Source organism: Rhinolophus hipposideros (assembly GCF_964194185.1).
Source record: "Rhinolophus hipposideros genome assembly, chromosome: 1".
Lineage (NCBI taxonomy): Eukaryota > Metazoa > Chordata > Mammalia > Chiroptera > Rhinolophidae > Rhinolophus > Rhinolophus hipposideros.
Window position 1 is genome coordinate 49,214,924 of NC_138047.1, and position 15,779 is coordinate 49,230,702.

At 38.1% G+C, this 15,779-nt stretch overlaps 1 protein-coding gene across 1 annotated transcript; it reads right to left on the reverse strand.

Annotated features, from left to right (window-relative positions):
- Window positions 1–1,423: 1,423 nt before the first annotated feature.
- Window positions 1,424–3,013, reverse strand: LOC308499548 (T-complex protein 1 subunit zeta-like; the record flags this gene model as incomplete). Its single annotated transcript, XM_081053153.1, is given in 4 exon segments — window positions 1,424–1,933; window positions 1,937–2,250; window positions 2,253–2,292; window positions 2,294–3,013. Coding segments are annotated over 4 exon segments (1,584 nt in total).
- Window positions 3,014–15,779: the final 12,766 nt, after the last annotated feature.

The window sequence follows — 15,779 nt, forward strand, 5'->3', positions numbered from 1 at the left end:
TACCTTTCCCCATTCATGGAATCCTCTTCTCCCCTGGTAATTATAAAGACACTCCTTCCTGTCCATTCTCCTACATATTCAAACTTCTCAGGCATCAGTGCCTACTCCTTAAATATGTTGTGTGCTCCTTCACATTCCATATAGTACCCTGGGCAAGCCCCTGTAGGCGATGCTTTCAACTGCCACTTACATGCTGATGACTTCCAAGTATTTACCTCCAGTCCAAAAAGTTTACTCTTGAATTCCTTCCTGACCTGTCCACCTGGATAGTCCCCAAATTCAAACAGATCAAAAAACAAACTCATCCTCTTTAAATCTAGAGCTCTTCTTCTCCTTATAGTTCGTCTTTCAGAAAATGACATCTATTTAGTTCCTAAAGTCAGGAACACCTAGCAGAATGCCATAACAGATTAAGAACCTCTTGCTTGTAATGATACCTGTCTTACTATAATTTGTTTCTGCTGATTTTTTATTTTTTTACAGTTTCAAGTTAACATTTATTGTACTCACTGTAGGCAACTGCCAAGTCCTCAAAATACAAGCTTAGTAACACAATTTCACTTTCAAGGACTACAGATATGTACTGACTATACAAAAACAATTTTGTGGAGACAAGTAGGAGAGAATAATTTGAGAGAAAGATGATACTGGCAGTTTTGGGATGGACATTTCAGCATAAGCAAAGGTTCAGCGGTGGGAAAATATGGCCCATCTGAAAATCTCTATCTCACATAGACCTTAGTCACCGTGGATTCAATCATCTTTCTACCTCTGTCTCCTTTATTTCTATTTTTGCCACTTTATACTTGTAGCTCTTTCAACTCCCTTGTCTCTAGTTCACCCATCTTTCTGTCCACTACCACTTAACTTCCCTGGGGAGCATTTTAAACAAAGCTACCTCAAAAGCATGACAAGTCCAATGGAAAGATCCAATAGTTTACTCACAGGAATTTATACTAAGCAAACAGGGAAGCTTTCAAAACCTTAAAGTATTTAAGTGTTACTTATATTACCATACAATTTTTTAGCTTGAATGCTTAACATTAAGAAACTATTGGATAAATTAAGATACATTAGAAAAAATTGTTAAACCATTAAAATGTTTTTCAAGCAGTATTTAATAAGGCAGGTAACATACTTTTCTAACATGTATTTTTATCACTGAAGCTACAACAAAACATCCTGTTCACTGGGTGAAAACAGCCTGCTTTATGTGTGTACACTGAGTGCAATTAAAAAAACATGCTGTAATTATAATTTCAGACTTTGGAATTGAATAGGTGCCAGTGTTCTCTCCTTTTTTCACATGGGAAAAGAAAATTCCGTTGAAAATTATTTGAAGCTTAGACAAAAATTCCACAGCTGTGTTCTTAGGGTCACTCTGGAGTCCTCATGATTCAGAAGATACAAAGAAAGTTTCAATTCAACCTTTGAGAGAAGACATTCCAGCTCGCATGATCTGGTCTACCAGGCGAATGTTGGTGGCAATCACAGTGCAGGAGTGAAGAAGCTGTTTCTTTACACGATAGTTATCCCATATGCCTGCTTGTGCTGCCACCATTGGCTCACCTATGTTCAAGTCCACACCCACAAGTTGTCCTGAGTTTGAATGTTCTGCTTGAATTTTAACCAGTGTTTCCTGAAGGTCAAAACCAGAATTCTGAGCAAGTACCTTGGGAATAATGAGCAATGCATCAGCAAATGCTTGGACTCCCAGTTGAGCCCTGCCCTTTACACGGGGCTTGTATTTAATCAGGGCTTCTGCCATTGCCATTTCTACTGCACCAGCACCCGGAACTACACGGCCATCATCAAGAGCATTTTTAACAGCCCTCAAGCCATCTCTTATTGCATCTTTGATTTGAGTGAGGGTGTGCTTATTTGGTCCTTCGATCAATAATGTGACCGAGCGGGGATTGTTACATTTCTCAATTCACGTGAACTTCTCTTCTCCCAATGTATACTCATAGACAAGTCCTACATGTCCCAAGCAATCAGGATTTAAGTCATCAAAAGAATTCAGAGCTACCCCACCACAAGCAAGAGTCAGACTTTCCATATTTCTCCTTTTAGCTCTGCGTAGAGCTACTATGCCTTCTTTTGCAAGAGAATCTAAGGAAAATGGGTCAATTCCCTTTTGATTAATAACAAATCCTTTATCTGAGTCACCACAGACTTTCTTTTTCAGTTCTATTATTTTTTTAACTCTATCTTCAATGAATTTTCTTTCAGCTTTCACAAGTTTCTCTCTTCTGCATTCTTGTAAAAAAAGCCAGAATTCACTTCTGTTTTTTTCATATTCTAATGACACATTGCATGTGAGGATATATGCATCTTCTACTCTTTTTTTCATATCAGGATGCCGTGCCCCATGGTCCAAAACAAGACCTCTGATTAAGCTTGTGTCGGTTTCAGATTTATGTTTCATTTCCACGGTCTCAACCATGAAGAGGTCAATAGGTTCATCCTGCTTTTTAATGGCCAAAGTGGAGTCAACTACAGCCTCTGTTAAGACATCAGCAAGTTCAGCATGAACTTTAGTACGTAGAGATGTTCTGGCCACATCTATGAGTGTTTCCCAGTACATCTCTTTGCTTACTTTGACTTGTTCCAAAAACTGACGTGCCTTTTCCTTTACAGCTTCAAATCCTTCTGTTATTATTCTGGGATGAAGACCTTCAGAAATGAAGAGATCCGCCTGTTTTGGCAGTTCTCCAATGATTAGGACATTGGAAGTGGTACCATCACCAGTTATGTCATCCTGGGCTATTGCTACTTTGGCTATTAAGGAGGCTGTTGGGTGTTGAATTTGCATTTCATGAAGCAGCACGTTGCCATCCTTAGTAAGCTTTATATCTCCAGCACCAGGAACAAGCATCTTCATGGTGCCCTTAGGCCCCAATTTGGTCTGCAGCACGTCCTGCAGCCCCTGGACCGCGCTGATATTGACCACCAATGCAGCCTGGGCTCGGGCCACCTCGGCTTTGGGATTTAGGGTCTTCACAGTCACCATAACTGACCCAGCAGCAGAAGACAAAAAGAGTGAAGGCATGAAGATTGCCCACAGCCAGTTCAGCGTGGCCCAGCAGAACTATCCGGGTCTTCTGGACTGTTTCTGCTAATTTTTATTTCTCACATGACATACTGAGTTTATCATTGATTTCCTCGAAATGGCATCCATGAAAGGTTTGGTGAATGAATAAAGAGAAGTTTAATTTATCTAGGAAAACACTGATAACCACAAAAGTCTTCCTTTAGAATTAAGTAGATCATTCCCACTCTACAAGGATTCATGTCTGTGCAAACAGTGCTGCATCCAGCATCTGAAACAGCCTGGCATATACTCATAATGAGTGCTCAATAAACTCATTTGTTAAATGAAGAAATAAAAGTGGATTTTGAGAGAGACTCTATTTTCTACATTTTTCACAAGAAATCTAAAATTCTAATTACAGTGTACATTAGTTATCTATTACTACATAATAAATTACACCCAATGTTGTAGACTTCAGTTGCTCTAAACAACATTCAGTATTGCATAGATTCTGTGGTTCAAGAATCTCGGAGATGATTAGCTGGTTTCTCTGGCCCTGGGTATCTCAAGGCTGCAGTCAACTCAAGGCTCAACTGAGAAGAACCTTCTTCCTAGTTTCCTCACATGGTTGTTAGCAGGATTCAAATCCTTGAAGCTTGTTTGACTGAGACCTTAATTTTTCATGAGCTCTTAGCCAGAGGCCTCCCTTGTTGTTCATTTTCTTGTTTTTTCCACATAGGCAATGTGGCAGCTTGCTTTATCAGAGCAAGCAACAGAGCAAGAGAAAATGCCAGCAAGATGAAAGTCACAGTCTTTTGTAATCTAAACATAGAAGTGACATCCATCACTTTTGCAGTATTCTATTCATTAGAAGCAAGTCACTAGGTTCAAACACACTCAAGGAGAGAGGATTACATGAGACCACGAACACCAGGAAGGCAGGCTTGGAGAATGTTCATTGGGACCTATGTCACAAGCTGCCCACCACATCATGCTTAGATACTCCCCTGAGGAAATGGAAAATCATTGTGAGCAGAAGAAACACTGGGGCTTATGGCCACAACTAGAACTGCACCTATATAACTGTCCCAACCATGTGAGGAAACGGACACCCCTTCCTGCCATTATTAGTATAAAAAGAAATTTTTTTTCCTAGGGACAAAGAAAAAGCCTATCTTCTCTTTTCTCTATACTCAAAAATGTCTTTAAAAATTACGGTTAGTTGCAAGCATTTTTTTAAGCCCTGTAGGCCACATCTAGACTTTCCCCTCCCCTTCTCTACACAGGCCAACCACCTACATACAATGGCATCGGGATGCTTGACTCCCCTGTCAATTTATTCAGTCTGCTTTTGAACTGGACTCACAGTTGAAGACCGGGTGTAGATACAAAGGTCAATATCTGTCTGGCTACAACTTCCCCAGACAAATAACCTATCGACTAACTCATAGGTAAATCTCCATCAACAGTATTCCACGTAACCTCAAAGGACATTAAATCTACTTATTTGTCTTGCTTAGTGTCCACAATAGATGAAGAAGAATTTAAAAACTTGATTAGATGAATAGTGGTTGGTTGTAGGTATCAACTCAATGATTTGTTTGGTAGAATTTGGACAAGTTTGGAAATTAATAGAATCATATGTGGGAATTTAGAGTGTTCAGAGGATTCTTTTGGTCATGGATGATTAATATGGCTTGGTTAAAAGATTTTATAGGCTTCCATATATAGCTTCTAAGGCAAAGGCTGACTTTCTATATATTTAACACCAGTATGCTCTAGTCATTGTTTCCCATTCATACTGCAAAATCAAAACCTTGCCAGAAAATGAGAACAAAGAAGAGTTCGAGTTCTTATTGAAAGACAGTGAATTTAAGATGGCTGATTGTGAGTTGATTGCCTCTGAGCATTTCTGGAATTGCTGCTTGTGCACTTTCTTACTGTTGACAGGATCCCTAATACTGACGCTGGGAACTGTTTCAAGGAAGATCATGCAATTCAGTTTTGTATCCTTTTTTCTAGACCTGTAAATGTGTCAGTAACTTATTCTCTTTTGCTCAGTTCTTCGAGTAAAGTTTACATAGTAGTAGCCTTGAATTTGGGGACTCACAAAGAGATTGGAACTAGAGAGCAGTTCTGTGCTTCTTTTGTCAAAGAAACCCTGAAGAAAATGGGGAAAGAAACTACAAAATAGGGAAGGAGGACAAGTACATTAAGATTCAAAGGCTATGACTTGACAACAACCTAGTATGGCAGCCTTAGCATGGGAAGGGCTCTGGTCTGTGAATTATAATTCTACCTCTACCTCCATCCTGCTGTATGATCCAGGGGCAATGCTTTGTAATCTACAAAATAGGATTATTAAAGTGTTGATTTGTAAGAGCCATTCCAGCTATAAAATTCTCTACTGTAACCTAGTAGAGGAGACTCAATCAAATGGTAAAGTGGGTAAATGTCAGGCCTACAACCTCCGAATCAGCTTACATTTCCCAAAGAATTTTCTCCAACCTTCAGATCTTTTCCTGAGTGAATATGTTCATTATGCAGGCAACTGGTAATTAATGCTACATACTGCACTATAAAGATGTTAGCTGATAATGGCTAAATGAATAACGCTTCCAATGAGTAATAGCATTTCAAACATAAATGGATTTTCAAAGACTAAAACATCATGACCCAAAAGATTGAATTATAATGGTGACATGGGAAGAAGTAGAGTTAATTTTTGGAGCATAAATAATCATCTACCCTGCTTTCTCATGAAGCTGTCCTGGATAATTTGTCTAGAGTGAGAAGTTCAAGGTAGAAAGAGTTGAAAGAATGCTATATTAGCAGAATTTAAAAGCATAGACTTAGAATTAAGTCCTTCTATCATGTGCTAGCTGTTTGAGCAATTTATTAATCTGTTTGATCTTAAATTTTCTCATCTGTAAAATGGGATTAATAATGTCCATGTCTCAGAATAATTTTAAAGAATAAAGAAGCCAATATATCTGACACATGGTCCCCATGTAACAACTGCTATCATTATTATTACCTCTTCTCGGGGAACATAGTGATGAACCCCATTTTAAAAATCAAATGATATTATTGTCACTCCTCTACGGAGACCCACAAAAAACACTGCTATTTTATGAAATGAGTATACAATATAAGATCTTACCCTGTAAAATCAAATCTTTCTACTTTCAATGGAGAGCTCGTAGTCCCTCATTAATAATGGAGAGTTTCCCTAAACCTTCAAAATTATCTGTCTTGTTTAGGTAATCTTTAAATGATGGAAATCAATTTAATTGAAATGGAAAGGAACTGGCCCCATGCTATGAATCAAATAAGTACAAAGGAGAAATTAATCCAAAACAGAAGCTCCCGGGATCCACACACTTCATTAGCCTTGAGACACTGACTACTCAATATTGCTACTACTGTAGCATTACTTTACTATTTAAATCCCTTTATGTTTTATTCAGATCTATAGATTTTGCCTTAAAAAAAAACAGTATTGAGGAACTATGGCGCAATGGGTTAGGGGAGAGTTCCTCCTACCAACAAGGGCCAAGAGGAAGCCTCACACAGGGAGGCCTGCATATTCAAAGTAAATATCCTCGCCCTCCTCAGGCTTTTCATCTGCAGGGTTCAGAGGGATCCTAAGTGCTAGAAGGAAGCCTAACCCTTGGTCTTTCACACCTCATTGCCTAGTGTCAAGTGAAAACACCAAAACTTTGCAACCACAGGTAAGATTGTGTCCTTTTGTCCTGCCTCAACACTGATGGTCTGTCTGGCCTTGTGACCATCAAGACTAATTTCATCATGACTTTCATTACTCCTCCTTGACATGGTTTTTAAAACTCCATACTCCCCTGACTTTCTCATAACTCACCAGATACTTCTTTCAGTCTGGGAGCTAGTTTTCTTTCAGCTCCCCAACCTCCTAATAATGGAGTAGCTCAGGACTTGGTCCCTTAACCTCACCTATTTTCTCTCTACGCCTACTCCTCGGTGATTTCGTCCAAGGCTTTAAATACTGCCTCTATGCTGATGACTCCCAAATTTAATCTCCAGCTAGGGCCTCACCTCTCAACTTCAAACTGCCACTCAGCATCTCCACATGCATTTCTAATAGACATTTCAAGCATAAAATACTCCATCTGATCTCCCAAATTGATTCTTCTCCCCAAAACTTCTACCACAGTCTTCCTTAGTGAAGAACAGCTCCGTTCTTTCATTTGCTCAGGCCAAAAACCTTTGAGTCACTCTTGATACTTCTGTCTCACACATATACATGCCTTCATCCTATCCTATCCAACACCAAATCCTACCAACTCTATCTTTAAAATATATCCAGAGTCCAAGCCAATTTTATACCTTCACCACTACTATTCTGGCCCAAGCCACCATCACATCTTGCGTAGATTATTGCAATGACCTCTCAAGTCTCCCTGCTTTTCTCTGAGAATTCTTAATACCATAGCTACAGGGATCCTACAAAAACTTATGTCAGATCACTCTTCCACTCAAAAACCTCTACTATCTCCCCTTTCACCAAGATTAAGAGACAATGTTTTTACAGTGATCTCCCAGGCTTTATGGGATCCCACTCTGTGGCTCCCTGTTGAACCTTATCTCCTATAACCTCACTCCCCTATGTTCCTGCCGGGTGTCTTCCTCCTCCTCAAACTTGCTAGGTATGCTTCACATCAGAGTATGAGCACTTTCTGCCCTAATGGCCTGGAATGTACTTCCTCCAGAGATCTGCACGACTCAGTCCTTCACTTCCTTATGTATAGTGTTTGTTCACGTTATCTTCTCAGAAAGGTTTTCCCTGACCACCATATTAAAAAAACAGAAACCCCCAATTCTGACCCTCTGTCCCCTTTCACTGCTCTGTTTTTCTCTTTTGAAACTTCACCACATAACGTACTATGTATTTTACTCATTAACTGTTCATCCCTGTTAGGATGGAAGCTTCATGAGAGCAAGAATTTTTGTTTGTTTGTTTCATTTTATTCTCTGCTATCTCAGGTACCTAATGCAAAGCAATTTTAAAAACAGAAAAATTCTTAGATGTTCAGGAAATAGACAACATAGTCAATTATAGAGTTTTAATAACAGCAAACATTGTACAATGCTTACTATGTGTCAAACACTGTTTAAGGGCTTTACATATAAACATCTGTCTACTCATATAATTAACTCATTTCATCTCCTCAATGTATCTGTGAGTAGATAATACTTCCATCTACATTTTAGTGATGAAGAAATGAGGCCCAAATCGGTGAAGAAACTCCCTCACGATTATACCAAGAGTATGTAGGGAATCATAATCTGAACTTGGAATTTATACTTCTCTAGGTTCTGTCTCCTCTGTTGAAATTAGGAAAATAAGGTCTTCTTTGCAGGGTTGTTGTGAGAATTATAGATAATACATACAAAGTATAAAGACAATAGCCTAGTTTCTAACTCTGGCATGTCAGTACATGGAAGCAATAATTATGCAGCAATGCTGAACATACAGAGTAAAATTTAGTACAAGGAATATGAACATGTCTTCCTAACTGCTGTTATTCCATCTCTCAGTTTGTATTTTGATTGGCAGCACCATATTTAAGAGAGTCCTTCAAGATCACACAAATGAAAATTTGTCTTTTCTGTCTATGGAAAAAAATTAATTGGGATATTGTTTTAGTTTTTTTCACTTAGCAGCTGTATTATCCAAGCCTGCATCAATATTCACACAGTCTAACAATGCAGGCCACCTCAGGACTAAGGCCACTACTTGCCTATTTAACACTTTTGTTAAAAAATAAACAATAAGAGGTCCAAATTTCTGGGTATAAAACAAGTCATGGTGATGTAATATGCAGCATGGAGAATATAGTCAATAATACTATGATAGCATGGTACGGTGTCAGATGGTTTCTGGACTTATCGTGGTGATCACTTCCTTAGGTATATAAATGTTGAATAACTATTGTGTATGCCTGACACTAATATAATATTGTATGTTAGCTACATTTTAATAAAAACCTTAAAAAACTAAAAAATAAATAAATAAAAATAAACAAACAAATGCAGGCAGATTTGTTTTTCAAGTCGAAGGGTGAAGACATTGTAAGCCACTCAGTGTTCATTTTATTTGTCTAAGACTCTAACCTGCTCTTCATTTAAGCTTGCAATGCTCCAGATGAAGAAATCCTTAAACCCCAGGCCTGCTGATTGGCATGAGCTCCATTCCAGCACCACAGAAGAGCCAGGAATAAGGCTCCATACAGGGACTCCGAAATGAAGTGGGTAGATTGATATCCCCATTAGCGTTCCAGTGCCCCCAAAATACCTTCACAGCATGTGCAACAGTATGGGAGCTCTACTAAGTTTATATTTCTAGAAAACAAACTAAAAGGTCAAGTGCATGTATATTTATAAAGGAGTTGATATTTGCTAATCAATGCAGGGGAAAATTTCTTCCTCCATAGCAACTTCTCAAACTTTTCTGGGGAGAGGGCGCAGTTAGCCTTAGAAAGCTCCTACAAATTACACTTTAATTTCTTCTAAGATACTTGGAACAAAGGGTGGTCTAACTAATAATCTATTGACTTTATAATTTCAATATCAAGACTAAGATGCAATATCAAAGTAGTACATTTTTCATGTTTATTAAAGGGGGAAAATATACTGTGGTTTAACTAGACTAGAATGCATAAGAAAATGTTTGTTTTGAAACTACGTTATAGTATAAAGTCCTTAGATTGGCAAAAATTCTTTAGTTGGAAATTATGGGTTTGCATGACTCATAGAGATATCTAGAAAAATACATAAATAATGAAAGCATTATTTGTGAAATATAAAATCATAGTTTCTCATACCTCCATTTGGTTCATCAGGATATATTGTTTGATAGGACCATTTCTCCAGCGTCCATAAACTTCATATCAGGTAACTCATGTCACCAAACAAAGCACCTGCACCAGACAGAGAGGTAGAAATGTTAAACCACGAGCTTCTCTATCTCTATTTGCTCCACTCTGTTTGCTGTAGTCATTTATATCACCTCTCTTTTCCAGTCAACCTACTCTCATAACCCTTTTCAATTTCACCATTAGAGATTATTTTGTATAGGTTATAGTTCTAATTTTCTGAGTGCACAGAATAGAATCCCTTAATGTCATTAATCACATGACCCATGCCACATTCCCATTTCTAGGAACACCTGATCACCTCCATGATTTATGGTTTCTTCCAGAGCTTAATCACAGAAGTCAGCACTTCCACACCTGACCTCACCCCCTGCTCATTTACTTATTCTTCCTCACATAATACTTAGCACACTCTACCATACGTGTGGTGTTCAATAAATATCAATTGAATTAATTTGGGCTTTATCCTTTTCCTTATTACTGTTTCAATAACTTTTAATTATACGTGGACTTCTGGGTTTTAAATGGGTTTTAGTTTAAGACATGAGTGGCTTCAATATTAGTTGATGGTGCAATTAGAAGCACATCTGGGTTAGTAAAGAAAAACTAGAATAGGTGAATAGAATGTAAAGATTCAAAGGTGACAGGAAAAGCACCCACTTAAGACAAAGCTGATACTCTTTGTCTTACTACAAGATGAGTGTGGGAGATTTTTTATAACTCACACGAATATAGTAATAATAAATAAAAACATTTAGGTTGCACATTTGTGTATAATATGGAATATGTCATTGAAGGTTGCTGAGCAGGGTGATAAGATATTGTGAAGAGACTACGGGCAACAGATAAATTGCAAAGGGGATTGTTATGAGTACAGCTTCAGTTAACACATGTTATCCAGACACAATGACATTCTGTCATGAGGAAGACATAAGTTAAAAAGTTTTACACTCAATAAGATGTTTCTGTTTATTAACAAAGCATAATCGCTTTCTTTCAAATGAGGGGTTAATGTTCAGAGCATAATAGCTGCTGTTTTTTATTTGGTAATGTATGATTGCCTTCATCCTATATTTCTATTGACGTATTTTGGGGAAATGGAAGAACTAGTCACCCTCTCTCTCAGACTGAAAAAAAAATACAAGAAAGAAAATCTTCCCGGGAATTTGTGCAAACAGAATTTAAATGGAAGTTTGTGTACATTATTTTAATAATACTATTGGGAGGCAGCTTTGTACAGGTTTTTAAAGCACAAGCTTTGGTGTCAAATTAACCTGGGTCTCAACCAGTGCTCCACAGTTCACTAGTTGTGTACCTGTAGGAGACTCATGACTCCTCTCTGGGCCTCAATCTTCTCATCTGTAAAATGAGGATCACCCCTATGCTACAGGGTTGTTTCGGAAATCAAATGATGCGGTGCATATATAGCTGCTACCTAAACTGAATTCTTTATGACAATAACGAGGAGAATGACAATATCACATTTTAAGAGTATATGAAATATATGGTGATGGAAGGAGAACTGACTCTGGGTGGTGAACACACAATGGGATTTATAGATGATGTAATACAGAATTGTACACCTGAAATTATGTAATTTCATTAACAATTGTCACCCCAATAAATAAATAAAAAAAAGAATAAAAAAAAAAAAACGAGAATATGATATTTAAGCCTCTAAAAACATCAGGCCACAGATGTTGTCCTCTGGGCTGCACACGGGGAAAATTCCCCAAAGGGAGGGCATGTAGGGTTTGCATGTAGACATTCCAGCAGAGCACCACTCAAACGTACCACCTTCTCCACACCTTGCTGAATTACGTGAATGTGTGAGAGCAGGAGTAAAGATTGTGAGGCTTCCAGTGAGTCTTGGGAAGAGGAAATAAACCCTCCTGCATAAGCGCTGGCCCTTAAAGCTGTGCACACTTGAGATCTCGCACACATGTACACACACGTGTGCACACGTGCATGCATACACACAGTCTCAGGCACATAGCTGAGCTGTTGCCAGACCCCACCTGCCTGTGAGGTCTCAGAACCCAGTTCCTAATCGTCAAAAGGGGCTGGGCAGTGGGTGGTAGAGGGGATGTCAAGAATGTGCGCAGTGCTAATGGTATGTACAGCGAAGTTACACGGGCATGAGCGGACAAGAGAGTGGATGTGTGCGCTCAGCCAGCCGTGCTGTCACAGAGGACTCTTCAGGTTGTAAAATCATGCAAAACATTTTGACTTAAGGGAATCTTTTCTAATTCAAACAAAGGTGTTAAATGGGCAAGTAATAGTCTTAGTCCTGAGGTCCGACCTGGAACTATGACCCAACACAACATAAATGGGGCAGAAGAAAATCATAGGACAAGAGAAGCAGCAACACAGGCAGCAGACTGCAAAATGGACGCAGACAAGCAGAACAACAGAAGGCAGAAAAGAAGGAGCAGGGAAGGAACACTTGTGTGCCTCTGAACAATGTTCGGAGTTGCTGCAGCTTTCTCTGCCTGCCTGTGTTCAAATCCCTGTGCCAAGACTTACTACATGCTGACTGTGGTCAAGTTGTTCAAACTGCAAGTGCCTCAATTGCCTTATTTGCAAAATGGAGATCAAGATCCTACATCTGTCACAAGGTTTGTGTATGTGTGGTGTATGTGTGTTAAATAAAGTAATATATGTAAAGAAATAATAAACATTTAGGAAATGCTATTGTCTTCAGTGTCATTTGTATTTTATTCACAAACAGCTTGCTGGCAAGTTCTCAAAGCCATGGATTGCTTTGCTAGTCCTCACATTCATGCCACAAGAAATCAGTTAAAGCACCACTGCATCCCTTCCCAACCTGTATGTCCTGGGCAATCTCCAAGCTGGACCAGCGAGCAGCGCAGAGCGACAGGGCCTGACAAAAGACTAGGGCCCAGAAGAAAACTCCCTGGTCTTTTTCATCTCTTCCATTTTCCAAGACAGCAGACAAAAGACAGTATCCAAAACCAAGAAGCCACTCACCTAGGAACTTGGCCAGATACACAAAAGTGAGCACACAGTGTGCAATTAATCATACAGTTTTGCAGGGTTGAATACAGTACGGTGAACTGCTAATAACTCTGTTAATTATATATTAATACCATAACTGATTAAAGGAAAGTGTCCGTAGAACGTAGCATTTTCATTAAAGCACAATGCAAAACACTGTCCCTAAATTCTGCTGCTGGGGCAAAACAGATTCCAGTAATATAAAGATAATTTAAAGAAAAAAAAAGAGTAAAGGCCTTTTTAAGAAGTAAATCAGTATCCAAAACTGAACCTAAAACAATGTTCCCTATTTAGGGAATCTGGATCTCACATAAATGACATAAATTTCTAGAACTCCTCCAAGTCATAATGAACCTAAAGTAGAAGCACAGAATTATGAGTAATAAACAAGCTTCTGAGTACAAATGTGATGCACATCATAGCGAAACCCCCATAGCTTACAACTAATGATGAAGCACTGCATGTTTGAGTGGGGCTCTGCAGCAGCTGTCGGAGCAGCGTGGTGTATAGTTATAAGCCACGGAGTAATTGTGTTTAAGTGTAGTCACCGGGCCCACTGTGCACCTAGGAATGTGGCAGGCACTTCAGATAGCATCTTTAATGACTATTCAAATGAAGATAAGATGATTAATGATATCCTTTGTCATTGTTTTAACTACCAAATATGAAGCCAGTCCTACATAAATTCCTTTACCTTGCAGACTGAGCAACAATCTCTTATTATAATATACTCCCATAAATCATGCAAGATTGCATCGTAGAAACAGCAGGGCTCTGCCTTTAATTCTGTTTCTGTGCATAAGTGTGTGTGTGTGTGTGTGTGTGTGTGTGTGTGTGTGTGTGTGAGAGAGAGAGAGAGAGAGAGAGAGAGAAAGAGAAAGAGAGATGCCATCTACCTTATAAAGTAACTAAAAGTGGTGTCATAAATGTTCAATGATATGCTTTTTCTTCAGAAATAAATGCAATGGTCATAGGCTAGCACAATGCCTAGCATAAAGTACTTGTTCAATAAATCTTTTTAGAAGAAGAAAGTTAGAGAATCAAACAACAAGAAACGGAAAGGTAAGGAAGAAGAAAAGGGAAGGGAAAAGAGAGGGAAAGAAAAATGATCAGATATGTTTTCAAATCACTCTGACTAGCAGAAAGCCCAGCTCTGTGTGTGTTTCACCTGGAATAAAAGCACAAAAAGTGTTGATAGAAAGGCTGTAGTTATCACATGGCTCCCTGGTGTGATACATGAAGATTCAACAAGTCTCCTAACTCATCAGTGGCAGAGCTAGAACTGAAACCCAAGTATCCTAACTCCTGAACACTTTGAGGTACTTAGGTGGAAGTTTATGTATTATAAGCTATGTACCCCTTTTCCAAGAGCCTCTTACCAATTTGATGTGCTACCAATTATTAATTCTAGTCATTTCCATTTAGGCAGTAATATTAAATTGGTTTCAAATCTGAAAATACAACTGAATTCAATTAATTTCCACCATTTTTTCCCTTGTAATTTCATGAGAAGGTACATCATGAGAAAGCAGGGGTGTTTTTTTTGGAAAAGACAGTAATGCTGGGGGAAATAGAAGAAGGGAGGAAAAGAGGAAAACCAAATATGAGATGGCTTGACTCTATAAAAACAGTCATAGACATGAGTCTACAAGAAGCTGAGCAGGGCTGCTGAAGACAGGACATTGTACACAGCACTCATTCATGGGGTCTCCAAAAGTTAGCGTTGACTCAATGGCATATAACACACACACGCACACAACTTAAAAAAATTTCTGAATTCACAGACTTCAGGCTATTGAGCAGGAAACAGTTCTATACTTCTGTGAGCTATAGAGGCACTTCAGAAGCACAAGGCACTTTATTAAACTGCCTTGTATCCTTCTGAGCTTCACTTTCACTGCTAACCATAATGTTATACCTAATCAGCAGGAGTTTTTTAATGTGTTGTACCATTAGGGTGACTGATAATGGGTTACAGGTTAACAAAACTAAAGTGAATATATAAAAAAAATTAGTGTCACAAGTTATTTGCATCCATTATTCTAATGGATTTTACGACAAATTATTTTTTATCAATGCGTATTGAAAATTGGTACAGTTTAGAAGCCATTTGATTTTCACATAGTCTCTATTTTAACATTTAACAAGTGTCAGTCTCAAAATAGCACATTGTCACAGTTGAAAATCACTATAGAAATTCTGAAATACTAAATTAAGTGTAGGGTAGGCCGTATACAATTATCTTTAGAATTGTAGGGCAATATTGATTCTCAAGGACTTAGCTGATAATATCATGATTTATGACTCATACAACTTTTCTTACATTTCTTTTCTTAAGCATAAACTTGTCATGAAATGTATTTTCAAACCAAAAATCTTACAACTGAGGCTAGATTGATTTAAAAGAGTAATATCCTATATTCTAATTGTTTAGTACTTGGCCCTCCTACATGATTCATGTCTTTTTATTTTCATATGTCTATTTATCTCATCAAACTAAGATTTGCCAATATACTTTGCTCTTCATTTACTCAAGAATAGAACTTCCCCAGGATAACTGGAAACAGGAGAAAATAAGTTCTTCTAGGAAGCAGGACCAAGATCTACAAGAACAATAAAGAAAAAATGAAAATGGAGAATAGAGAAAATTAATGTTCAGATAAAAATTATAAAAGTGAAAGACTGAACTTCAAAATAATGAAGTAAAAATAAATGAATGATAGTGTGTTTTTAAATGAATATGAAAAGTGAATTTTAAAATACAGAATAGAAATAAAGCCAGAAATATTATGAGAATGGGATTTCTGGTCAAG